The sequence below is a fragment of the Cygnus olor genome, chromosome 10 (assembly GCF_009769625.2).
Source record: "Cygnus olor isolate bCygOlo1 chromosome 10, bCygOlo1.pri.v2, whole genome shotgun sequence".
Classification (NCBI taxonomy): domain Eukaryota; kingdom Metazoa; phylum Chordata; class Aves; order Anseriformes; family Anatidae; genus Cygnus; species Cygnus olor.
Window position 1 is genome coordinate 9,533,788 of NC_049178.1, and position 25,928 is coordinate 9,559,715.

Sequence of the window (25,928 nt, forward strand, 5' to 3'; positions counted from 1 at the left end):
AGGGGATGGCGATGGTGTGGCTTCTGGGCTGTCCCCTGCCCATCCCCAGCAGGTCCCTCTGCCTGGCCACGCGGCCCTGGGGGGGCAGTGGCCCTGCAGGAGCTGCTGTGTCTGCTCGGAGGTGCAAAGACCACCTGCAAGACCTTCCTGGCTTTTCAATGAGAAGAAAGCCCAAGAAGGAAGAAGATGACTCCTTCTACTGCTTCCTTGGTCCCTTTGTCCTCCTGGCTGTGCTGGGCTGCCTGACTTTGGTGGTGGCTTTGGGGATGGGAGGTAACTCGCTAACCAGGTGCCTTCACTGTACCTTCAGCGGACGGAGAGGAGGGGTGGGTGGTCCTTGATGGGAAGGTCGCTGGTGTGAATGTAGAGCTGGTGTGCGCCGGGACGGAAAACGTTGCAGTGATGGGTTTGGCTAGGTGGTTCCTCTTATCTTGGTTCTGACATTATGCTGTGCTTGCCCTGTGCCAGAAGCTGGATCCGGACTCGCATCTTGCAGCAGATGTGGTTGTAGGTCCGCTCTGTGGGAGGCAGGGAGGAGCCGGGGTGATAAGGCTTCCACTGAGGTGCAGGAAGGGAAACGTCCCCGTTTCTGGCCTCCACACGGAGGAGAGGCCGTTGACCTGCTGCAAAGATGTCTTTGGGAAGCAGGTCTCCCCTTGGGAGCAGCAGCTGCTTTTTCTGGGCTGAGTACCTGCATTACTGGGTCTGAAGGCTGCCCCATTGCTTGGGGTGACGGCCGGTGCCAGCAGCCCCGGCAGGTGCATGCCAGGCAGGTGACAATCAGCAATGCCCCAGCTCCTGGCCTCGCTGCGCTTCGCAGCAAAGGCCGGACAAATGCCCTAGGCATATGCTAAACATGGAGCAAATGCCCCCATGGCTCAGAAAGCGCAGAGGGAAGCTCTCACCCCTGCAGAAGTTCCATTCAAGCTGTAATTTTGAGGATGTGTAAATAATGAATGCCCCTGAAAGCTGTGGAGAAGAGGAAGTCCCTTGGAAAGTGTGTGTCAGGAGTCTCTAAATGCAACGAGATCACTACCAGGCTCCTGACACCTGCTCCAGTGCTCCCGGTTGTGCCTTTGCTCTTGGGAGACTGGGAGAGAAGAGGAGCAGGGACCAGCAAGGCGATTCCGTGGGTGAGGCAGCAGTGTGCTTTGCTCTCGGCGGCTGTGTCGCTGGCTGGCGGGCGGCTGCCAAATGGGTATTGCTGACCCCAGGGTGGGGATGGGGAGGCCTGGCTCTGATCGGAAACTGGGAGATGCTGGAGTGGAGAGAAGATGGCTTCCCAGGGACACGCATGGAAAATTAGGTGCTGAGAGGCGAGTGGCTTCACAGAAGTGAGCAAGTGGCTGAACGTCCCCAGACAGGATTTGCGATATGGACAGGACTCATCCGCACGAAATCCTTCTGTGGAGCAGAGCCCAGCATCATGGAAAATTGGAACAAGCTTTCGTTGTGTCCTCTCAGGATGTTTTGCCCTTTCATTCTATTTTCTTCTGATGTCTGTAGCTTTTTTTTTTTCCAGATAAAAGAGTACCTGCAAGGATATATATATATATATATATATATATATATATATATATATATATTTTATGGTGAGAAATAAAATCCTCTTAGTGCTTTCAGCCAGCCAGCCAAGCCTATCAGTGTGAAAGCGCTCAGTAGCAAGCAGGTTGAGCAGGTGGTGCACGATGGAGTTAGGCTGGAATGGACTGAACAGGAGCCATTTTAGCAGCAGCAGCAATCCTGTGCCTGTGGCAGTTGTGCACTTCCATGGGGCTGGCCTCCATGCCACGTGGGGAACTGCGGATGCTGTGCCCCTGGCTGGAGGGGCTGCAGTGCTGAAAGGGAAGCAGCTGCTTGGAGTTGCTTCAACTTGAGGATTATGTCTGGAGGATGAAAGATTGATGGCCGGAGGCTCGGGTTTCCTGTCAGGAGGACGAAGGGGACTCGACATATTCAGAGAGGCATCTGTTTCAGGGAGCATGTATTATTGATCCGGGAGCACTGAGCTGTCGTGCGGACGGGGGGCGAGCGGGAGGGCTGAAGCGCGCAGAGCTTTGGGGTGAGCATGGAGCTCCGTCACCCCCATCCCTGGCGGGTCCGGTCCCCCGGGGCTCCCCCAGGTGCTGTGCAGGCAGCGGCTCTTCTAACGCCATCACGTCCGCAGGGGGAGGCCGGCTGGCATCACTCAGCGGTGCCTGTCCCTCATGGTTTGGGCTGCCGGTGATCCCGGGGAGAGGGAACAGAGCGGTGGTGTGTCATGCCTTGGGCCTTGTTACAGCCCAGCTCTTCTCAGATAAGCTGTTTGGGGCTGTAAACATTGGAAAGGATCAGCTTTGGGCCTGGCTTGGGGTGGTGCCCAGCCTCTCAGCATTTTCAGCTGATGAAAGACATCAGGCCCAGCACTAAAATCTCCGCGGGACAGCCCCGTACCAGAGAGGAGCAGCCCAGTCAGGCTGCGAGAGGCGCGTTTGCCAAGCAGGCCCAACAACGTGGCCGCTGTGCATGTCCAGCGTGTTGTGCTGGTAGGTGAATGTTTCAGCACATTGTGAATGCAATGTGGGCAGCTCATCCGCAGACAGATGGGAGAGGGGAGGCGTTGCATGGCTCGGGCTGGCCGGAGGCAATTTCTGGGCTCACCAAAACACGAGGCCTGACGTATTGTCCCGTGTGGTGGGAGGTGCAGGGGGAGGCATGGGCACTCGCACCACGCTTAGCCTTCTGCGAGGCTCCTGGTCAAAGTGGGCTCTCCGTGAGGAGGGTCCACGGCAGGGCTCTGCTGGAGAAAGACCAGAAGGTTTCTTCAGATGCCACTGAGCCTGCCCTGCCTCAAAGCAGCAGCATCCCTGGCCAGTTTCTGGAGGTCTTTCAGGCTGGGCAGGGATGGAGGCATCATGGTTTGGTCACCATCGTTACGAGACTTCCCAGGTGCTGAGGTGGGACCTCAGATCGTGTGGCTGTTCGGGTTGAAAACCTGGTACAACTTGCTTCTCCCTATTTTTCTTCTCTCTGAACTGACCAACCCCGGTTCCTTCAGGCTTGCCCTGCACTCTGCGCTCCCACAGCTGCCATCTGTTGGGCACTCGCGGTGTGCCTGTGCCTTTCTCCTTGCATGATGCTGAGCCTGGATGTGTTGTTCCTGCTGAGCCCGAAGCCTTGTCAGCACCAAATAACACGGCTGAGCTTGAGAGCCACGCTCTTGTTTGTGCCTTGGCGAATGACTTTGCCTGCAGTGACATGAAGCGATTAACCTGTGTTTGGCTTGCAACCCAGCGTAACCCTCTCTTCTCCGGAGTGGCTGGACCCTCTGTCTGTGCAGGTTGCTCTCCTACTGTGATATTTTGCTTCCTATTGAGTTTCATCCTATTTCTTTTTTTCCAGCCTGTTTCTCCAATCTACTGAGAGTACGGGGAATTCTCCTTGTCTTCCAGTGCACACTTGCACCTCCTCTGGCTTCCCAACTTTCATCTGCAGAAAACGCTATTACAGTTGCCAGAGCTGATCATGGAAGTGTGGACTGTAACCGGACCCACAACAGATCCCCAGGAGTTCTTGCTTGATCCAGCCTTTAGTAGCTTTCAGAGCGAGTTATCGGCACGGTTTTGTGCCGGTGCTGTAGGGGTTCACCAACACCACAGCTTTTGAAACTTCAAGACACATAGCAAGCTGCGATCCTTGAAGCCCCCTGCTTTTGCCTGGCCTGCGGGCTGGTGGCTCTGCTGGAAGAAGTTAGGTTGATGTGATGCAAGTTGTCCTCAAGGGATCCCTGCTGGCTGCAGCCCAGCGTGTTTGTTTCGGGACTGATGGGTTGTTCCAGGGTTTTCCAGGAACCCCTGCTAAGCGGGTGAGTTTGCTTGCCCCTTCCCCTCCCTCCCCTTCTAAGGCAGGAGACGTGTGCAGCCTGCCCTTGGCTCAGCTCCATTGCTCCTCCGTTCCCTGACGTGCAGCTCTGCAATCTGTGCAGCTCGCGAGCTCCAGCCAGCTGGAAAGCACCTGCCTCACCTGAGCGCTCTCTAAACCACCGTTCCCCATGGTCATGCCCTCTTTGCTGTGCGTATCAGCCAGGCTCGCTGCCTGCACGCCGTCGGCTCGCCCCAGCAGCCGCGTCACTGTGGGGATTGGTGCAGATCCTGGCTGACGTCGGGTGTGCTGGTGTGTGCCCAGCTTCTCCTTCCTCTCCTCCTCTCCCACCTTGTCTCATTGTCAAATGCCGATAGGGAAGCGTCAGGAGTAAAGCCAATTCTTGTGATTTACCCTGACTGGCCTCTTCCCGTCCCGAATGGGGAAGGTGTAGAGGTGTGAGCACAAACTGTGATTTCTCTGAGGAACTGCCCACAGTAAGGATCTTTTCTTGGCTTGCCTCCATACTCACCCACCTCCTGCCCCTCTGACCTCCTGTGGCTTCAGATGCCTTGCAGATGCTCTTGTTTGATTACATGCAGGGTTTTCAGCCCTTGAATTGCATCCGAGAGACTCCCCTGCTCTCTGTGTCACCCCACACCTTGGGGCAAAGGTGCTGCTCACCTCCATCTCCAAGGCCTCTTCCCTTCGCCCTGCTTTTCTTCCAGAGCAGGATGTGGACTTTTATATTAATATTTCAGGCACGCAAGCTGTCTCATCAAGTCTGCTATGCCAATTAAGTCATAATCATGCTGTAATGAAACAGTGGCTGAGTTCACGCTGAAAGCCTTCACAGCTAGCTTATTCCTTTTCCTCTTCCCTGGGTTTTGCTCTGTGTTGCAAGAGGCAGAAGGGAATGTCAGAGACACCCCAGTGATTTTTTTTTATTTAATGAAAATTACTTTTTTTTCAGCAGAATTAAAGAACAGAAATCTATTTTTTTTTTGAAGGTTCTGCTGCTGTCTTCTCTGGAAAGTGCTCCTCCTCTTGGCAGACCTTGCGGTGCATCCCGTTGGGCAGCAGGGTCCTCTGGAAGCGTGCATGCTTTTCTGTACCTGCTTAAATCCTTCTGTCTGTGCAGAAAGTGCCAGTGCCTGGTCTGTCAGTCCGATGGTTTTGGCCAGTCCCACCAGTTCCAGGTGCAGGAGGGGTACACTTGCCCAGTCTCCTGGCTTTCCCGAGCTCTGCACGCCCTTGGTCTCTAGAAAGGGTGGGTCCGTTTGCAGGGATTTGCAAGCCTGTTAGCACCGCAGGGCTTTTGTCTCTCTTCTCAGCAGCTGATGCTGTAGGAATATCTAAGGCCAACGTTGTTATTCCCTTTCTCCTGTTTTGGCAGTGCCGTAAGTGAAGCTTACTGCTTATTAGGACCTTTTAGCTCTTGTGCTACGTTTCCTGGGTGTATAAACATCTCTTTTTCTCCTCCTCTTCCGCCCTGGGAGAAACCTCTTGTATTTGCAACAACCACAGATGCTGCCGGAAGGAAACAGCCTGTCTCATCAGGGAAAGGGCTAAAAATAACCGAGCCGCCTTGGGTGGTACTGGTGGGAGCGGGCTGAGCAGTGAGCTGCTGCTGGGAGAAGAGAAAGGTCTGAGCAGGCGTGCTGCAAACCGGGGGAGCTGCGTGCCTTGATGCTGAAAGGGGGGAAAGAAAGGGTGGTTTTTCTAAAATGGTCCTGCTTGGATGTAATCTCTGGGTTTCTATGCGACCTCTGCTGTTTGCAGAACACCAGTCTGGGAGCTGGTTCCATTCGTGCCTTTTCTCGGTACGGAAGAAGGGAAGGGAGAACCTCAAGATCTCTGATCGGGACGGTTCTTGAGCTGGTGAAGCAGATGCAGCTCAGATTTGTCACGCGGGAGGGAGGAAAACCAGTCTGCACCAGCCACCCTGCTGGTGGCCCACACAAGCCATGGGGCTCCGTGAGGATATCCCCTTTCGGTGCTGCTGCTGGCTCCAAGCATGGGTCCTGGTGCAGCCTAAGTGGGGTGTCTGCCTGGGGAGAAGCGTCTCTTACCTTTGCATTGCTGGTTTCTGCGGTATTTCTAGGGAGTGCTGGAGCTCTCTGCAGCTTTCAAGTCACAGGATGGGATTTTCCAACCAGGTTGCCCTGGAATCAACACCCTGACTGGGTACCCGTTTCTTTAAAATGGGTGCACACAGAGCAAGGCTGGGGAAAAAGATGTGCACCAGCATGAAAGGGTCTGTAACATGGGGTGCATGGGTGGGAGGAGCAAGCAGGGGACCCGGCTGGAAAGAAATGCAGAGTCTGGGTTGCACGTGGGAGCCTGATGGGGGCTGAAATGAGTGAGTGGCTCCAGGGGTCCTCAGGGAGCCTGAGGCTGTCGGGCAGCAAGGCAAATTTGGGCGCTGCCGACAGAGGCAGGTAAGAAGAAGCCCAGAAAATGAGCGCTGTTTCTTCTTCCATGTGCTGCTCTTGTGAGCCTCCCGGTGCTCCCGCAGACCTCTGTGTGACAGGCAGCCGCTGACTGCCTTAGCCTGGGTTCCAGGTGAGGTTCAAACCCTGTCGGTCCCAGCTCTCCAGGCAGGATCCCTGCAGACCTCCCACTCTCTGGGGCTGGGAGATGCTCTGTTCCCTGGGGCTCTCCTCTCCAAGCTGCATCTCTTTGGCGTTGCCTCTGCCTGCAGGTAGAATATCCCTGGTGGGGTGGGGAGATGTGTGCCCATGGTGCTTCCAGGTTGAGTAATGCCAACTGTGGGCTGCCACTTAGGTATCTGTCTGCTGCCAGAGCCTGATGGTCCCTTCTTGATGGGACAACGAAGTTGTCTGTTCCCAGCAGTCAAGAGGGATAAGGAGGAGTGTGGCTCCACACCGAGTTTTCCAACAGCCTTGTAACCAAAGCCCTGCAGGCTCTGGAGCAAAATTTGCAGGGTGCCATCGCCTGCCGCCACAGGTTTGCAAGCGGGGAGCGCCCTGAGGTTCTTTACCTGCTGCAGGATTTCAAACTGGTGTCTCTGGTTTGGACCCCTCCTGGTGCACGGCATCAGGGCTCAGCAGCATCCCCGCTGCGCATCGTGAGCCCCGGACGTCAGAGCTCTGCCTGTTGTGACATCTTCCAGCCACCCTGTATGCAAACCTCACAGCTCTGTAAAGTTAATAAACTTGTCACTTGAGCTCTGCCCGCCTGCACCAGCCAAGCCATCGTCTAAATTTGGGTGATTATGTTCACCCAGGCCAAGTATCAAGTTATCTGGATCACATGTGCTCCCAGCTGCTATTTAACTCTGAAGCCTCAGGGAGACGCAGCACTTTACTTCCACTGATGAGGCCAGCTGTTTGGATTTTGTAGTATTATTTTTATTAAAACTCTTTTGGCACCAGTGATTTATTTTTTTTTTAATTTTTTATTATTTTCAATTTCTCTCCTGCCAAGTTGCCTGTCCCCACAGCCCATCAACGAGCAGCGCCTGCTTTGTCTGTTAAATCTGATCACAATGTTTCTGGTTCTTTCAGCCACCACGGAGTTAAGGGACTTTTTTGCCAGAGCCCGAAATGGTTCGGTTCGGCTCATCAAGGTCGTCATTGAGGACGGTAAGCCCCATTTTTAAGTGCTTTGATTCACCCTATACCAGCTCTGTAGTTCGCCTCTCCTCCTTTCTTTCCTCTTTGTCACCGTGGTCAAACGTGCCAAAGAAGAGCCTGCGTTTCTGGAAACACCGTACAAAATCCTGCCGGGGCTTCCTGGCACACAGCAGACTGCTGCGGGGTTGGGGTGAAATACAAGCATAAAATTCATGTGAGCTGGTGAGTGAGCTCTTGGCAGCGACAGCCTTAGAGCCTCTGCCAGAGCGGCTTTGCTGTGCTACCGTAGCTTGGGAAAAGCAGCGACTTTGCTTTCCGCTGACTTTGGACCAGCTCTTCTCAATGCTGGTGCCTTCTCTTGCTAAAGGGAGTCGGTGCTGGGTGCTGGGCGGCTTTCAGTGAGGCGCGTTGTTTTGGGGAGCCCAGCGAGAGGCTGCTGTGCTGGCACAACCGCAGGAGAAGGGGGTGGCAGCCTCCCAGAGCAGTGGAGCAGCCCGTGCCCCTTGCGATGAGGGAGAGGGTCCAAGGACGTTCAGGAGCGATGCGCAGCCTGTCCCGCGGCTGTCCCGTCCTACTTGGACGTGGCATCCCGAACCAGGCAAGCAGATGCCTTGCCCCAGGTGCAAGCAGAAGTGGGCAGGAGGCTGTGCTTGGCCCTGTTTGCAGGCTCTCTGCAGCTCTTTAGAACAGCTGCGGGGGCTCTTCAGTGCCCCCAGTTCCAGCATCTGCTCTGTTCTGCTGCCGCTGTGCTGCGTGTAGCCCAGTTTGCAGGCTGTAGGCTGGCACCAGCCTGCTTGCCTGTGGCCCGGCAAAAGGTGACTTTGGCCTCAATATTGATCAAATAAGCAAGTGGAACAATGCACTGATTTAGCGTCCCAGCAGGGAACCTCCGTGGTGTAGGCTTTCTGTAGCCTCAGCCTGGTGCGATTACATATGAACGACTTGTTTCGCAGCGAACGCACCGAGGTTAATGCCCCGCTGAGCTGCTGTCACTGGTCACGGCTGGGCCGTCAGGACCAAGGTGGCGTCAGCCGGTCTGGAGCTCAGCAGCCGACTTCGCGTCCGTACCCTGCCTTCTTCTGGTGCCTCAGCACTGCGCTGGGGGATGTCCCACGCCCGTGTCCAGCTCTTTGTGTCTGGCTGAATGTTAGGAGCTGGAGTAAAACGAGCAATACCCCACTGACTGCAGATGTGCAATTTGAGCTTCAGCCTGGAGCTGGATGGTGCTCGGGGTGGCAGTTGTGAGGAGCCTGAGCAGCCCTCAGAGGGTCTGGGAGGTGCAGAGCCCCTCCTGGGAGAGGGATGTGGCCTGGGCTTGGAGCACGGGGGACATGGCAGCAGTGCCACTGCAGAGTTCACCGGTGTTGGCTTTGTCCTCAGCAAGATGACTCCTTCCCCGCCTGCTGGGATGCTATGTCTGCTTCATCGGTGGGAGCCAGGAGCATCTTCAACAATTTTGCTCTCTTGTCACCATTTGCTTTTAAAAAGCGTGAACCAGGGTCCTGTTAGGATAAATCACAGAAGCCCAGCCTGTAGTTAGAGTGCGAGGCCTCTTGCTGTTGGCTTTGGGTTGTGGCTGACGACAGCAGCAAGGATGACTTTTTACCATCAATGGAAACCACGTCCCACCAGCCCTGCTCTGGCTGAATGGGCTATATTTATCTGCGTGATGTGTCATTGTCAGCAGCTGCTTCGTACGCCAGCCTTGCCTGGCAGTGAGCAGGAGAGCTGGGAGTACCTCTGTGCCCGAGGGGCTCGGTCTGCTGGGGGCAAGTCAGCGGTGGCCCCACCAGCCTGGCTCGGGGAACCTTGGGACGAGTCGCTTAGCCCCTCCGTGCCACCGCTCTGCTCTGTAACCTCGCTGCGAGAGGAGCCTCTTGCTCTGCTCGTGGGTGCAGAGGACCCTCTGCCCTGCAGGGCAGGGCTGCAGGGGATTTGGGGTGCTTCGGTGCGTCGGGAGTGGGTGCAGGGAGACCTGAGCGAGGACCGTGCAAGCTGGACGTGCCGAGCACCCGCAGAGCAGTGACGCTTCCTTACCGTCATCTCAGGCCGTCGCTGTGAGCTCAGCTCCATGCTGAGGCTCAGCAATGTTTTCCTGGCCTGAGAGTGACTTGTGGTCCAAAACGTTTTTAAATGATGGGGGAAATCTGCTCTAGTCACTCCGTGGTGTCCGTGGGTTTCTTGACATGCTTTGCTGGGTCCTGCCCCAACAGGTTTCTGTTTCTTCGCACAAAAGTGGCGCTGTGCAGTCGTCTTGCGGCCGTCTGTCTCCTGTGATGTCCCCGTGGGGACCGATGCTTTGCACGGACATTTCAGAGCAAAGCTGCCTGCGTACAGCTGGGTGCTGGGCACCTCTCGAGGGTCAGCAGTGCTCCCAGGATGCTGCAGGAAGAGGTGGCAACAGTCTCCATCGCTACCAGTGACGGTTTGGTGAAGCGCTGCAGCTTTTAATTTCCCTTTTCTGACGCTTTCCAAGCTAATGGGAACGCCAGCCGTGGGAGGCTGCTGCAGCGTTTGCCTTTGCTGCAGGGGCTAGGGAGGAAAATTTGCCCTGAAGGGATCAAGCTGAGCTGCAGAGAGTCAGTGGGAGGAAGCAGAATAAGTCGCAGAGCAAACGAAGGAGGCTGAAAAGGGTGATGCTGCAGATGGTCCTGTGGAGGGTGCTGTCTGGGGATGGTGGGCACTTGGGATTTGATCCACAACTCTCCCCTTCCTCAGCAGTAACAGAGGTGCTCTCAGCTCTCCATCGCTCGCTGCTCGTGGCTGCTCAGAGCTCCTGCCCACACCGGCTTTGAGGAGAGGTGATGCAATTCAGGAAGTCCTGCTGGCTCTGCAGAGAGAAGTCACAAGTGCAAACGCACTTCTGTTCTTTTTTTTTTTTTTTTTTTAATTTCTAAATAAGTTCCGTGTTTCCCAGAATCTGCCGGCTAAGACAATCCTTGCAGCTATTCAGCTCCAGTTTGCAGGACTGGATGTGGGTGCCGATGCTGGCACTGGTGTGGCATTTTGGGCATTTTCTGCCTAGGGAACACCTGGATGCTGCTGGCTCTTGAGGACCCTGCTGGGTCTGGCTCAAACGCAGCCCAATTCACCTGCAGTGAATTTATTGGGCCTGACTGCCTTGTGCATAAGCTACTGGGACACCTAGCAGATGGGAATAGTTAGGAGGTGCCAGTAGGTTTGGCCAGGTGAAATTTATTGTGGTCTCTGGGAGCCTAGGTCTTGGGGCTTTGCAAAAAGCCACGTCCTTGTGCATGTCTGCTTTGTGGTTTTTAAGGGTACGTTGAGGTTTTTATGCGTTTTTGTCCTTGCTTTCTCCAAACAGGTGGTTTTGTTGAAGATAATGTATTTTCAGTACCCTTTTCTGTGCTGAAAAGTGCAGGCTGGGGGTGCCAACTCTGTGGAGCAGCACTGGCAGAGCAGCTCTAGGCAAGCTGCTAACTGTCTTGCAGCTTGAGGCCTCTTTTCTTTCCTGCAAATTGGATGCGGGAACATTTGCTAAAAACAGCTCTTGGGTTTAGGGTGCCCTGCAACCCAGGAGCAGACCCACAATGAGTGCGAAACCTCACTGCTGCACTTCAGGCACGCAGAAACGTGCTGTTCCTGCCTTATCAGAGCTCTTGTGAGTAGGCTTTGGAGAGAGCAGACAGAAGCTAGCTCCCTCCTGGGAAAGCTGTCTTGGTGGAGGAGTTGGCTCCGAGGTGGTGGGACCACATCTGCTGCGAGTGTGTTTTGAGTTGCACTAGCGTTTGTTCTTGTCGTTATACCCATGAAGGCCCGTGCCAGTAGCACCTGGGCCTCCTGCACAAATCATCACAGCTGTACAGGGCGGTGTTTTGGAGGGAAGGGGGGAAACTGCTGCCTGGAGGGAAACACCCCTGGCTGATGGTACTGCAGGGTGGGAGTAAGTTACCCCAGGCCTGGAGTGGCAAACCCTTTATTCTCTGCTTTGATTCTCTCAGATGTTTTTTTGTGTGTTTGTTCTATGATGCCTGCGCTGACGTTTAAGTCGCAGCACCGCACTGCCCAGCTTGCTGTCCTCTCGTTTGCTGCTTCCAGCCCCATCGATGCTTGTGTAGCAGGGAAAAAATACTCTCCGGACACTTGAGATGCTACCATGTGCGTGAAATATGTAGGTCACCTCCAGAGACTTGGGCTCTCCTGGCGGCACAGCCTGCTGCAGGGGGGCACAGTGGGGACCCCAAGCTCCTTTTCCCCCAGAGCAGGGGTTTTGACACATCTTAGGTTACAGGGCCTCTGGTAAGAGCAACTTTGGCTCATCTTCCCGGCTTGCTTGGCTTTTGCTATGGGCATTTTTATTTTTCTCAGCACTCAAAATCTGCCCTGACGTGGTTCCTTGTGAGGTCCTCACCAAGCCCAGCTGAAGACAGAGGAGGAATGTACACATGTGCATGCTTCAACACCTTGATCTGGTTCTCTGCAGAACGGGGTCGTTCTCAGCGCTGGAGTCGCGGCAAGCCCAGGCCGAGCCGTTCTGCAGCCCTGGAGGTGAGCTAAGCCTGGCCTTTGCATAACGCTGTCTTTTCTTCCTTCCCCTTCCAGAGCAGCTCGTTCTGGGAGCGCACAAAGAGCTGTCCCGGCGCTGGGACATGGACTACGATGCCTTCGTGCTGCCCTTGTTGGATGAGCAGCAGCCGTGCTATGTGCTATATCGCCTGGACAGCCAGAATGCCCAGGGCTACGAGTGGCTCTTCATCTCCTGGTCCCCTGACAACTCCCCGGTAAGCTTCGCTCTCCGGTCACCTGTGCGCGAGGATTTGTGGCACTGACTTGTCTGGAAGCAGAGGGCAGGGAAGGCACAGCTGGGGGTGAGGAGTGAAGGAGGTGTGAGCCAAGGCAGCCGACTTTGCGCTGAGCCTGAGGAGGAACATTCGCGCCCTCCATCGCTGCACCTCAGCTGAAGAGAGGTAGAGACCACGCAGATTGCTTTTGGGGACGGGAGTATTTCTTAAGACAGCGGTGTGTGCAAGATCGCCTCCTTGTCCTTGTGGTGCTGCGTGACGATGCAGCTGGGCCCGGGGAGCTGTAGGCGCCCTGCCGGGAAGGGGACGCCTCTGCCCTGGCCAAAAGCACCACTAGGAAGGGCTGGCTCGTGGGGCAGGCCCTGGCACCAAGCCCTCGACACAAGACCTGATGTGCCGGAGCTCATGGCCCACCTCCAGGCCCTCGCCTCCCCAGCCCAGGCTCTTGGCTGTGCCTTGGAACTGGGCTGTCCCAAAAACCACCCTTAAACGGGCCGTGAATGGCCACTTCCCTTCGAGGTGCAGAACTGTAGGGCAGCAACGACACCTGGTGGCTCTTGGGCTGTTGTTGGTGTTTCTGCAGTGTGTGGCGGTGTCCCTAGGGCGTCTCACGGTCTGGAAGCTACCATGAGAGAGAGTTTGCTTGTTTGCCCTTGTCAGGAAGGTGACACCTTAAGGCAGCATCGGAGAGACGGTGCAAAAAGGACGAAGTTGCATTTGATGCTAGTGTAGAGTATTTCAGAAGTGTGGTTTATTGTTTGGAAAACGCTGTTTTGCTGAGCGCATCTCCCTAATGGGCTTCCAGCAAGCACAAAATTGCCCTGCTGCGTTGACAGCCACTGTCATCGGGCGGGTATTCGACAAAATGTGGAGGGGCTCGTGGCAGAGGAACTGGGGAACGCTTGCAAACGTTCTTCCCTGAGCAGGGTTTTGCAGCAGAAGTGCTGGTGGATGGAATCAGCGTTTTTCTTTGTCAGCAGGAAGTTTTCATTCAAAATGTGTGTTCCCTTATGTCAGCCCAACAACAACAAAACCAAACCCCTCAGCACCGTTGTCTCATAGTTCATCACTGATTGTTGGTTCACGGGTGGGATTTTCCAGCTGTGTTCCAGGGCAATGTGTCCAGTATGTCCTCAGGAGCTTTGTTCCTCGTAGAAGCGCTGGCTGAAGCACACAACACCCTTTGACAGGGTGTCTGTCTGCTTTTAAGGGACTCCAGCAGTATTTGAGGGTGTCTGTCTGCTTTTAAGGGACTCCAGCAGTATTTGCTCCTTCTCTCACTCAGGTGCCATGAAGAACGTTGTGACGGATGTTCCAGAGCTCTGTGATAAGACAGCAAAGTACAGAATAAACCAGCGGGCTGTGGATTGAGGCCAGAGCTTATCAGGGCTGCGGCATGTGTGTGCATACGTGTGCAGTCACAGAAATAGAGCTGATATGTTTTCCTGGTGGCCCTGTGCCCTCTCTGTACTTGGAGCAGTCCCCTGGAGCTGGAGATGCTGCAGTTAGAAATGAGGCTGAGGTAGAAACCAGGCGGTTGTTTCCAGGTGGTTTGTAGTACAGTTTTCTGTGGTGCAAATAGCTACTGAGAGGTTTCTGCTCCAAGGGAGAACCTGGGTTCTCTGCATCGGTTCTGGTTTTGCGTGTGTGTGTGTGTAACCAGGACAGCCCATGGTTAACGAACGTGAAACAACAAGCACGGAGGTGACGTTGTTCCTTGTTGTGCCACAGAGTTCCTGGAGCAAGCCAGCTCCCGGGGATGGGTCAAGTAGCAAGTGACAACGTCACATGTGGTTTTAGTCGCAAACAGAAGCGGCGGCAGGCTGAGATTGTAACCAGGCAGGCTAAACTTTGGGAAGGCAGTGCCGCAGCCATCGATGGGCAGGGGGGAGGCGGAGAACATCGGGTGCCTCTTGGATGAAGGTGGTGCTCTCCAGTCCCACAACCTCCCTCTGACCGTGTTTGCTGTCTCCCTCCTTGCACAGGTCAGGCTGAAGATGCTGTATGCCGCAACCAGAGCAACGGTGAAGAAGGAGTTTGGAGGGGGGCACATTAAGGACGAGATGTTTGGAACAGTTAAGGTACAGACGTGGTTCCTGCAAGGTCACGCTCCCCTCTCAAGCCTGTTGGGTTAAAAACTGAGCTTCAGGAGCCTGCCCAAAACTCAGTGCTGAAGTCAGGTGGGACATGGGGTGCTGGCATTTGGGGAGGGCAGCGCTGAGGTTTTGCCCCTGCTGCTTTGGTCTCCTGGTAGTTTGCTGCCACTTTGTGTGACAAGGGGTTGCCTGTTCAGGCATGGAGAGGCTGCAGAGGTGGCGGGGTTGGCTGTGATTGTGAAAGAGGTGAGAGGAAGGTTCTAGAGAGGTCCAGACGTTTATGTTTAAAGAGAAAAGAAGTGCCACGCAGCAGCAGCGTCACTCCAGCAGAAGGCTGTTGTGGAGCCAGAGCAGTTGCGGCAATGTGACTGCACTTCTCTGTCTGGCAGCAGTTGGTGGAAGGTTCTCCTCCTGTTTTCATAGGCTTTGTGCAGAAGGAACTACATTTTAAGGGCCTCTGAGACGTCAGACCTTTTCTAGGTCTTAGGGTACCTGCACTGGTACTGATGGGAACCATTGAGCATCTCCAGCTGCTGCCACCCTGCTTCACATCCCCTCTCTGCTGCACTCAGGCCGTGATCTCCGTCTTTCCTTCTTGCTTTTGTGCTCATAAGCTTTGCTCATCGCCCGGAGAGGCCACGCTGCTGCAGCGAAGGTCGCAGGTGTGCTGCAGGCATCCAGAGCGGGGTGGGGTGGCCCGAACAGGCAGAGCTTAAATCAAACGTGGGATTTGCAGGGAGGTGTCTGAGAGCGTAACTCAGACTGACCTTACACCTCAGCAAGGAGGATGCCAGAGACTAGCTCAGGAGCTCTGACACGCCATCGGGGCTGGGGTCGCGTCCAGCCCTGCCCTGCCCTGCCCGCTGCATGGCAGTGACCACCCCTGATGCTTTCCTTCCTGTCTGTCTGCCTGCAGGAGGACGTGTCCCTGAGCGGCTACCAGAAGCACGTCTCCTCCTGCTCCGCGCCCGCCCCGCTGACTGCAGCCGAACAGGAGCTCCAGCAGATCCGCATCAACGAGGTGCGCGTCCTCCCGGCCCCGCTCCGCGGCGTGGGCTTCCTGGGGGCCCAGGGGTGAGCGTGTCTGGACTGAGCTTGGGGCTACAACGGTGGCTTGTTCTTACAAAGCTTTCTCACACCTATGCTCTTTAGCCCGTTCCTGAACTTGCCGAAGTAGACCAAGTGTCTGTGTGGTCTCGTGCTCAATTTGATGGTGTAAAGAGGAATGTACAGACTTTTTCCTCACTAGGACACAAGCTCTGATATCTGCTCTGCTTGCTGTAATTGGAAATTAGAAGACAGTTTGAGGCTGGAAGCAGGCAGTGTTATCTAGTCTTTAGATATTGGGGCAAAACCCGGAGTTGAATGTGAATTTGGGGGGAAATCAGGAAGAATTCTGGCTCATCTTTTGGCTGCAGAGGTGTACTTGCCCATATTCTTCCTCTGGGGCTGTAAATACGAGGGATGCTGCCCAAAGGGCAGAGGTCTTAACCTACGTTTTTGTATGTTTTTTTTGTGCTGGAAGGAGGTGTGGAAGCAGCACAGGGCAGGATGGGGGCCAGGCACATCTGTAACACCGCGTTGGTCTCCCAGCCAGCGCTGTGAGGCACCCGTGCCAGCCTCTTTGTGGTGCTGTGGAAGTGCTGAGACCGTTCGTGGGGTGGGAAGGCCACCTAGAAGCTGTGTTTTGGGGGAGCAGAATTTCATTTGGATGTCATGGAAAGAGCATGCCTCTCTTTCTCCTGTGCTGGGTCTTTGGAGCTTGCAGGTGGATCAGGACAAGCCTGGGAGACGCGGAGCCCAGCAGTCTGGTGGGTAGTGGCAAGGACAAGGTGGGAGGTTCCCACCTGCCGAGCAGATCTGTGGCCAGTGCCTCCCCCAGCGCAGTGCTGTTGTCGGTCCTCCCCTCCCCACTCATGCTTTCCCTTACAAACTGGGAAGGGACTAACCATGTTCTGGCCCTCTTTTCGCACTAAAGGGCAAGAACCGCATCCTTCTTTCTTGGATGATGTCTAAAGCCTCCTTTCCCTGTAAGCCTGGAGAACAGTGGGGTTCATTGTCCTGTGGCGTGACAGCCACAGCTGCTGGTGTGGTGCTGTGGCGGACGAGATGAGCGGCTTTTGGGAGACCCCCCCACATGGGGCTCGGTGGAGTTGTCCCAGCTCCTATCCTGGAGGGGATGGGCAGGATTTGTGCCAGAGGATCCAGGGTGCTTCCCATGTTTGAAGAAGAGAGAGAGAGAGATGCCGGTGCTTTGAGATAGCGGCTCTGGGCTCTGCCGTTTGTTTTGTGTCTCCTTTGGGCTTCTGCAGTCACACTTGTGCCAGCTTCTCAGCTTGCCGATGTTGTAGGATTAAGCGCTTTTTCTTGGCTGTGTCTTGCAGGGTAAAGTGGCCCAGGTAAGTGTTGCTCACGGTGCCTTTTTTTTTTTTCTTTTTGTGATTGATCTGCTTTGCTCTGCTTCCCACCCTCATCATTGCAAGAAGTGGCTCCTGAGTGAATGAGCTGCTGAAGTTTTGCTTGGTTGGGTTTCATTTTAAAGGTACGCTGTCCCCTGTGTAAGCCTGTACCGCAGGGAGTGGGCATCTGCGTCTAGAAAGAGAGGGAAAATCAATATTTTGCCTGTGAATTTAAGGGTGCGAAGCACCTGGATGCTCAGGTTGCTGAAGAGTCTGTGTGTTGGTGCTGCCCCTGCTTGTCCCCTTGCCCCAAGCAGGAGTTCCTGGGAGCTACTGCTCCGCGGCCCAGTGCCATGCTCACTTCCCCGGCGTGGCAGAGAACTCATAACTCCGCAATAATTTCAATTTACAGCCAGTTCCTGGAGCAGGGCGATGCAGAGGAGGGGCTATGCGAGCAGCTTTCAGCCTGCAGCATCCCGTTCCGTGGTGCCTTGCATGGGCACGTGCGGTGCTCCCGAAGCAGGGTGACAGCAGGCTGCCTCTGTGCAAAACCCCAATCCTGCTGCTGCACGAGGGCCCCTGGGTGGGGGGGCTGCGGTGACCACGTGTGCAGTGCGAGCGCCGTGCTGCTGGCTTGCATTTACTCTGCAGCACGGCGGCGCTCTGGAGCCTGCTTTCCTCCCTTCCCTTGCTGTCCCCCCACCACCCAAACGTACCGTGGCAGGGGGACAGAGAGCTCTGTGCCCTCTGCAGCTGAAACACGGGCAGCTCCCTCATTTGGGAGGAGAAAACGATGCCTGTGAGCGAACAGCCCAGACTGGCAGTGATCTGGAAGGCAGCAAGCTCTCTAGCCTCAGCAGTTCTGCGTTTCTGGCCATCTCACTGCTAGCAGTTCAGGACCCTGCACATAGCCCTGAGTTTGACAAATCGATCAGGATTTTGGAAGTGACACAAGGGACACTGTTTCTTTAAAAGCCACCTGCTTGCAAGTGCTTTGCTGTGCATGTCATTCCCCCGTGCCTGGAGTTGCTGCTGTTGGTGCATCTTTCATCACTGGTCTCTAGTCCTCCTGATGCGCGCCTGCCCAAGGTGCCGGCCACTTTTGCAGTTTTCACCCCAAAGGTGCCCGTGTTTCTGGGCTCACTGCAGCTCTCTGGGATCCCGCAAACGGCAGTGGGAGGCAAAAGGCAGCAGCAAAGCAGGAGGGTGGAGGTGGCAGCTGCATGACAGCGGCTTCAGTGCCAGCTCAGCAGCCTTGTACACCAGGAGAGGAAGGAATCGAACCGGAATGCACCTCTGCAAGTAGAGTTTGTCCCTCGCAGGAAGCTGCACAGCCTTCTGTAAAGCAAGACGCCCTGTGAGCTTTCACCTGCGTTGCGGGCTGCTCCTGTGGTTTGAAAACTGCACAGAAAGAGGTGCTGTTGTGAAGCTATCCTCCTCCTCGGTCGCCGGGTGAAGTATGGTGGGAGGTCTCAGAAGTGTGCCGTTTGCTTTGGGTTTGTTTGTTTGTTTATTTTTAAACAGTCACAAAATGCATCCTTCCTGAGCGGGAAGCTGTCAGCAGCCTGTGGCTTTTGAATTGAGATTGAGGTATTTTAATACCCACAGGTGGAAGTCTTTCTAGAGGCGTGCAGAGGCTTCCAGGAGCCAGGTTTATCGAGTGCTGATGAGCACGCAGACAGCAGCCCTTGTTGGAAGGAGAAAGAAAGAAAGAAAGAAACAAAAAAGGGGGTGGGAGGAGAAAAAACCCTTCAGAAAAGGAGGTAAAATGACCCCCAGCCAACCCCACAGCCTGAGGGTGCCACTGATGGCCGGGCTCGAGCTGGGGGCTGCGGGTGCAGCGCGCCCTCGGCCATCCCTGTGCGCACCCTGGGCTGTGGCAGTGAGGAGTGTTTACGTGAGCCTGGCCCCAAGCCCCAACGCTTGTGGTTTTAAAAAGGGCAGGAGCAGAGAATACTACGGTGAAGGCATGTGGCAGAGTTAACGTTTCTGGGACAACCCTCAGTCCCTTGGGGTTTTCTGACTTGAGCATGCTTAGTGTTGAAGCGTTCACTCTTCGGTCCTGCTCGTCCTCCCAGCCTCGTTTCATTTCCAAGGCATTTGTCAGGGAGAAACATGAAGGTCTGGAGGTGTTGGCAGTGGTAAATCCCACGTGCCACGCATCTCTGCAGGGTAGGACAGGGTGAGCCTGTGTGCTTGCCCTGCCTTTGGTCCCTTGCTGATGCCCGTGGCGTCCTCAGGGCTGGAGAAAGCAGAGCTCGGGGGCCAACCAGACCTGCCGCTTGCCCTCCCCGGTCAACCCTTGAGTAATTATACCCCAAGAGCTGTGTGCTTACACCCAGGTACCTCCCTGCTTATCCTCCGAGGCGCTTAGCTTGGAAAGGAGCTTGGGCATTTTTTCTCCCAGACCTTTGGTGTGCTCCTATTCACTCAGCATGCTGTGTGGAGGGCGACAGCCCCAGATCTGTTCCTGTAACTCCTTCATCTCCACGTCCTGAGCTGGGACCACCTGGGGCCGCCCTGGCTGGGCAGGAGGTAGGGCAGGGGTGGAGATGTCCCTGCAGATGCTGGGTGCGAGTGGGCCTAGCAGCGAGGGCTGGGGACGCCGTGCTAGGGGATTCTCCCTTCCATCCCTCCCCGGTGCTGATGTCTGCTGTGTCGTTTTTGTCGCTCTTCATGCCCGCACCCAGGACCCGCCTTCCCTGGCTGCCAGCAGAGACATGGTAGGCCTCCATCCTCCCAGCATGTTCCTTTCCCCCTTCTCGTTTCGAACGAGACCCCTGGCTTGTCCCCGCGTGGGGTGCTGTTGACGGTGTCTCCTCTCCCCACGCTTGCAGGGCTCCTGCTCCCAGGACTCGAGCACGGAGGTGGTAGGCTGCTCTGCCTGCTCGCTGCCCGGCCGCCCCACGCCCGGCGCTGTTCTCCTGCATGCCCCGCTCCCTGTACCCTCTCCTCCCTCCATCCCGGTGAGCCGAGCCCCTCGCTCGCTCCCACGGGATTGCCGCCAGGCTCCCAAAACCATCCCCAAGGGACCTGGTGACAAAGGTCTGTGTTGAACTGGGCTAGAAGCGGGGATCGTATCACTCTTGGCTTTTTTTTGATACTTCAAGACGGTGATGGGTGCCCACCTGGGTCAGGTGGGCTCAGCATGCACCCAAGTGCCCGGCATCACCTTCCCAGAGCTCTGGTCCTGCCGGGGCTGCTGCGACAGCTTGGTGAGCAGCAACCCTGCAACGCTGGGGGAAGGAGCCGGTGTGGGGAGCCCTGCACCGACAAGTGCAGCTCTTGCACATGCCCCGAGCACTGTCTGGTGCAAGCCAGACCTCAGGCATGAGCTGCTCACGTGCCAAACTTCCCTGGCTGTCTCCGAGCTGTATTTGAGACTCTTGCTGTCTTCTGAATTTGTCTTGGCATGTTTTGATATTTTTTTTCTTCCTTATCTCCATCAAAAAAAAAAAAAAACAACCTTTTTCCATCTTTGCACAAAATCCCCTGAACTGCTCCCGAATGAAACCAACCCCCACTCACTGCCGAGTGTCCGGGTCAGCGCTTGCCGGGCCACTCGCCCGTGGGGCAAGTTGCCTGCCTGGAGCTGTGCGGGCTGGGTGGGGAGAGCTCCTCTGCCGTCGGTGTGACTCCGTCTCCCTGTATTCTGTGGCAGATGGTAGGGGGCTGTTGCTGCTGCCCATCGCTGGTAGAGTACCCCGGCCCCGAGGAGGTACGCCGTGCCTGCTGCCTGTCTTGCTCCCCGCTCCCTCCCGCGGGATCGCATCGCCCGGCCGTGGCAGCTCTGTTCAGGGTGGAGGTGCCTGGGGTGATGCAACCGCTCCCTGTCTCTTCCTCTCTGCGGAGGGTTTGGCCTACTGGAAAGGGGGTTCGCAAAGCAGGGCTGCAGCCTCTGCTCGTCAGGGTTTGGCGTGAAAACGGGACCTGTGTGAGCTGCGGGTTTCTAAATCCCCGCTCTGGTGGGAGCAGGGGGCACCCGCCTGCAACCATTAATCCCAGCACAGATAGCTCAGGACGCACAAAGCCGAACGCTGTGATTTCAGGGCTCCCTGCCCTTCTCACACGCACGTTGCAGCTGGAAAGGATGAGGTGAACATGCCGTGGGGTTGGTTACAGCACCCCTCCCCGTCCCCTGCTGGGAATTCGCTGCACGCAGCCTCGTGCTGGGAACCCCTGGTGATGCTGGGGGCTGGTCGAGGTGCTCTTTGCTAGGAGTAATTGGGCAGGGGGAGAGGGCAGAGCTGGGGGTCTCCGGAGTGCATGGGGCAGGCTCCAGGTGATTTCCACACTCGGAGAAGCACCGCAGCCCTGAGGCTGGCTAACCACCTAAATCGTAGTGCTGCGTTCGCGGTGTGCTGGGTCCCAAGTGTCACCTCTGCTTGGGAGCTTTGCGTGGTCTCATCTGCTCCCAGTCAAGCCTGTGTATTTTCAGGCAGCTCTGGGGCAGGCACCACAGGTTGGCAGGGCAGTCCTGCCCCCAGGATCCCTTCCGTGGGAGGGTAGGGATGCTCCCAGCCCCAGCGCGGGCAGGTTTTTGTTGTACTCTGTGCCTGCACCTCCATGGCCCCAGCAGAGGCAAGCACAGGGCCGCTGCTACAGGGCCGCTGCTACACCGTGGGGCAGATGCAGGTGTCTGGGCTCACCTGGCACGCACCAGTGGCCTGTGCCACCCAGCCCATCTCTGCCCTGACACACAGGGTTGTTTCTGTCCCCAGGTGAAGACAGAGATCAGCGTGGAGAGCAAGCACCAGACCCTGCAGGGCCTGGCCTTCCCCCTGCAGCTGGACGCGCAGCAGGCTATCCAGGCACTAAAGCAGAAGAAAATCAACTACATCCAGCTGGTAAGTCCCTGGTGCATCTCCTCCTACCCACTCTGAGCACTCCTTGCCGCAGCATCTTGCTCCCCATCCCCTTTTATCAACCAGAAGCTGGATCTGGAGCGGGAGACCATTGACCTGGTGCACACAAGCCCCACAGAGATAGCTGACCTGCCCAAGAGGATCCCCCAGGACTCAGCTCGCTACCATTTCTTCCTGTACAAGCACTCACATGAGGGAGACTACCTGGAGTCTGTCGGTGAGTCTCAGCTCCCCTGCTCCTCCTTCAGGCTGCACTGGTCCCTGCCCTGCCCACGTCTCTGCCGTGGGTGGTACGGGCAGATCTTGAGTGGGTTCCCACTTGCTGTCCCCCCATGATGGGTGTTAGCAAGCCTTTTGGGGCCTGGACAACGTGGTGAGCTCACGGTGCAGGAGTCTGAGCACAATGCATCGGGGAGATGCTGGAGAGGGTTTCTGCAGGTGGCGTGGTGCCTGTTGTGTTGCACAGTAAGCCAGCAAAGGTTTGGGGAGGGCTGACTGGGCAGGGTCTCTGGTCAGTGGGAGGGCTTGGCTTCTTTACCTGAGTAGTCTGGGACTCTGTGGGCTGGAAGTGCCACAACCAAGCTGGGATCTGGCTGCTCCTTGGCTGTGAGCCTGGGCAGCGCTGTGAGCCCCCGTCCTCTCTCTTGCAGTGTTTATCTACTCCATGCCTGGGTACAAGTGCAGCATCAAGGAACGCATGCTCTACTCCAGCTGCAAGAGCCGGTTGCTTGACACTGTGGAGCAAGAGTTTTGTCTGGAGATAGCAAAGAAGGTAAGTCCGAGCCACCTGGAGGTGACTGCAGAACCTGTGCAGGGCATGTGCAGGGGAACATGCTGCGGCCAAATCAAAGGCATGTCCAGGTGGCAGCATTACCCGTGGCTTTGACTGGGGCCTCTTTCAAGTCTGGGAAGCCTCAAGTGTCGCTAGAGTTGTTTCAAAGTGGCCTGGACAAAGGGCTGGAGAAAAAGGGGAACAGTCCTGCGCTGACCTGTGCAACCCAGCCCCAATAGGTGTCCCAGTATCTGTGGTCTGAGGCCCTTACCCACTGGGAGAGGATGGATTTCCCTGGCCCAAGAGGTTTGGGAGAGTGAGATGACCCAAACACTTTCCCTCGCAGGGCCGTGGCGCTTCTCAGTGCAGATGGAGGCCCCCTTCACTTCCGCCCTTTGTGCCCAGACCTGTCAATGAACTCAGAGAGGATTTTGTGTGGCCCTGAGGGGAGCAGCCTTTTGGTGCCCTCAAGGCAGGGGATGAGAGGAGAGGGTGATGGAGCACTGGAATGGGCTGCCCAGGGTGGTGGTGGAGTCCCCATCCCAGGAGGTATTCAAGAGACATGTGGGCATGGCACTAGGGGGCTTCAGGGGACTTGGTAGGTCAGCCAGTGGCTGGACTTGGTGACCTTCAAGGCCTTTTCCAGCCTAGGTAACTGAGATGGTGGGGAGAGCTCAGGAGCCACTAACGCTCTGTTGCCGTGTGCAGATTGAGATTGATGATGGAGCTGAGCTGACGGCTGAGTTCCTCTATGACGAGGTGCACCCCAAGCAGCACGCCTTCAAGCAGGCCTTCGCCAAGCCCAAGGGGCCCGTGGGGAAACGGGGACAGAAGCGGCTGATCAAAGGCCCGGGAGAGAATGGCGAAGACAGTTAGATCTGGACGGGGCAGGACCGGGCAGTGAACGGACAGCATCCCTATGGCATTTCCCGGCTTCCACCTCTCCGCTTCCAGGCCTTTCTGCTGACCTGGAGATCTTTCCCTCCATCTCAGCCTTCCCCCTCGCCCCCTTTTTCCTTTCTCATTCCTTTTTGAGCATCAGGACGGGCTGTTTCACTCAAGGGTAGAGTGGTGGGGAGGGGGCAGGTTCTAGGTGTTTGTGTTGCTTTCCCCCTGTCCTTGCACAAGCCTTGGGGCAGCTGGAGGAGGATAGGAGCAGCAGGGACCATGTCCCCAGCCTGCTGTGGTCCCACCTGGGATCACAGCTGCTGCTCTTGCTTTCCCCTGGTTTACCTGCACCAAGTGAAGGACTCACTCACCTGCAAGCTGCTCTATGCAAAGGAAGATGACATCTGGCATTGACTTGATAGCTGAAAACATGAAATGCTTCTTTCCCTGCTCCCCCTTCCTACAGACTTTGCTCACCACGTCTGTGCGCGCAGTCCTGCTATGCAAGTCCTGCGGTAATCCAGGCCCTGCCAGGCTGCAGCCAAGCCCCCATGCCTCCAGGGTGGGCTTTGCTGCTGTGGCCTCAGCGTCTGGCAGGAGAGTTTCTCTCTTATGAGAGCCAGCCTGTATTTTATCGGAATTTGAATTTCAGGCAGTGCAGATGTCTCTTCCCTTCCCCTCTCCTTCCCTGATGTCATACGGAGCAGCCCTGGTGGCCAGAGCACTGGAAACCAAGCAACAGCTTTTGTTTTCCAGCTGCCCCGCTCTTGATGCTGCTTGTGGCTGCCTTGGGGGCTCCCGCAGAGGAAGCTGCCCCACTCAGCCACCCTGTGCTGCTCTTGAGCCCTGCTCCAGTGCCTCCCATGCCGGGGTGGCTGTGAAGCCCCTCAGGTCTGAGCTTGGTCCTCGGTGCTGGCAGGACAGAGAGGGGCGGATTTTAAAGCCTGTTTTTCACAGCCATGCATGCAGATGGTGGGCAGGGGAGGAGGAAGGGCAGCACCTGGCTCTGCTTCCCCCTCTGATCGCTCTCTTTAGGTGGAAAAGGGTAAGGTGGAAGGTCTTCCGTGAGTCTTGAGGTCAACTTGACCCTGGAGCAGGGTTATTCTGCCTTTTGGCGGTGTTTGGATCCCTTTTTGACCCCACCCAAATACATTCTTTTCCCTTGGAGGGAGCTGTTACAGCCCGGACTCAGCCCTGACCCTGCTGCCCAGGCTGGGTTAAGGATGGGGCCCGGCACTGATTCCATGGCATCCCTGCAACCTGCACCATCTCCTTGTTCTTTAGCCTACCCCATTTGCTTCATCCACCTCCCTGTGTTTTACTGGCATGGGGGGGCGGGGTCTTGGTGTTTGTGGTGTGATCGCAAGCCAGCAGCAGGGGCTGGGGCTGGCCTGACTCTGCCCTGATCCTCAGTTTTGTCATTCCTGGGAGAAACTTCTGGTCCTGGCACCTGTGGGATGGAGGGGATGGACGGACAATTGCAAGGAAACAGGGTGGGAGATGGGATAAAGCCCTGAGCCTGTCTTAAAAATTCTGTGGGCTACCCCAAATCCTGGTGTGGGGAAGGCTGGCAGCCCTGGCATGTCCCTCAGCAGCTCTGCCCAGCCTGCGGGCTGTCCCCTCTCCCGTTCGGGGCTGGGTTAGGGCACGGTGCACGTCCCTGGCCACCAAGGGCCGAGGTTGGTGCTGCAGCTGTGGCTTCATGAGGGGATTTTGTGGGGGGAGCGTGCCTTGCTGCTGGGTACTAGTGAGGTCTCAAGAGCTGCCTGCCTTCCCCCCTGCACTCTCCAGGCACTGGAAACACCGGGGCTGTGCCCCCTGCCCTTCCCTGCTCGCCGGTGAATGTGCCGACATTGCCTTGACCATGTTGGGGTGCTGGCTGCAGGAGCCAGGGTGCCCTGGCAAGGTGGGGTGTGAAGGCTGGGGGGAGCAGAGCATACTGTACTGAACGCTGTATTTTCTAAAGAATAAAGTATTTTTAAAACAGTCTGCTGCCCTGCCACTCTTTGGGGGCTGCCGGAGTCCCCAGAGTTGCCCTTATGTCAGGAAGTGAAGCTCCTCTGATGGCTCCAGCTCGGCGGTCTCGTCCCCGTGGTCCTCCCCTGTCCCTCTGCAGAGGGAATTGCTCAGGTGCTGCCAGCCCTGAGCGAGCAACCGTCACCCCCTGTACTCCCCTGCAGCCCCCTGTGGTGCTCAGCCTTGCTTTCCCTCGCTCTGCTTCATGGGTGCACCCATCCCAAGCGGCTTTTATGCTGTAAGCTGGGGCCGGGGCAGTCCTTTTGCACCCAGCAACATTTTAATGCTGGATCAGGCCAGGGGATGCTGAGCCGAGAGTGCTTGGAAGGACGGTCTGCCTGCATCCTGGGCCAGGTCCTCATCCCCAGCCCCGGTCAGAACTGTGCACTTTTTCCTTTTCATATAGTCTGCAGTTCTCATTTTCATATGTAGTAAGCTGTCCTCTTGACTCCCCTGTGCGTTTCTGGGTAATTCAAACAATAGTGTGTCTCCAGTCGGTTGGCTCTGCTCTGGGTGCTTGCTGCATCCTGTGCCCCGGTCACGAACCCTGCACTCAGAGCAGGTTTGCCACCCTGGTGTATGGTGGGGAGGAGGGCTGGCAGGATTCAAGAGCATCAGAAACTCACCCTCTGCCAGTTTGGGTTGAAACAGGGTGCTGAAGAGTTATGGGGGCAGGAGAGGAGTTGGATA

At 56.3% G+C, this 25,928-nt stretch overlaps 1 protein-coding gene across 1 annotated transcript in view; it reads left to right on the forward strand.

Moving 5' to 3' along the window:
* Positions 1-25,208, forward strand: part of TWF2 (twinfilin actin binding protein 2) — a 29,450-nt gene extending 4,242 nt beyond the window's left edge. The window contains 13 exon segments of the mRNA XM_040569310.1: positions 7,371-7,448; positions 12,003-12,181; positions 14,188-14,283; positions 15,215-15,319; positions 16,683-16,697; positions 19,388-19,480; positions 19,483-19,521; positions 19,523-19,567; positions 20,359-20,415; positions 21,419-21,544; positions 21,629-21,779; positions 22,213-22,334; positions 23,043-25,208. Of these exon segments, the coding sequence (XP_040425244.1) occupies positions 7,371-7,448; positions 12,003-12,181; positions 14,188-14,283; positions 15,215-15,319; positions 16,683-16,697; positions 19,388-19,480; positions 19,483-19,521; positions 19,523-19,567; positions 20,359-20,415; positions 21,419-21,544; positions 21,629-21,779; positions 22,213-22,334; positions 23,043-23,210 (1,274 nt within the window). The 3' untranslated portion in view covers positions 23,211-25,208.
* Positions 25,209-25,928: the final 720 nt, after the last annotated feature.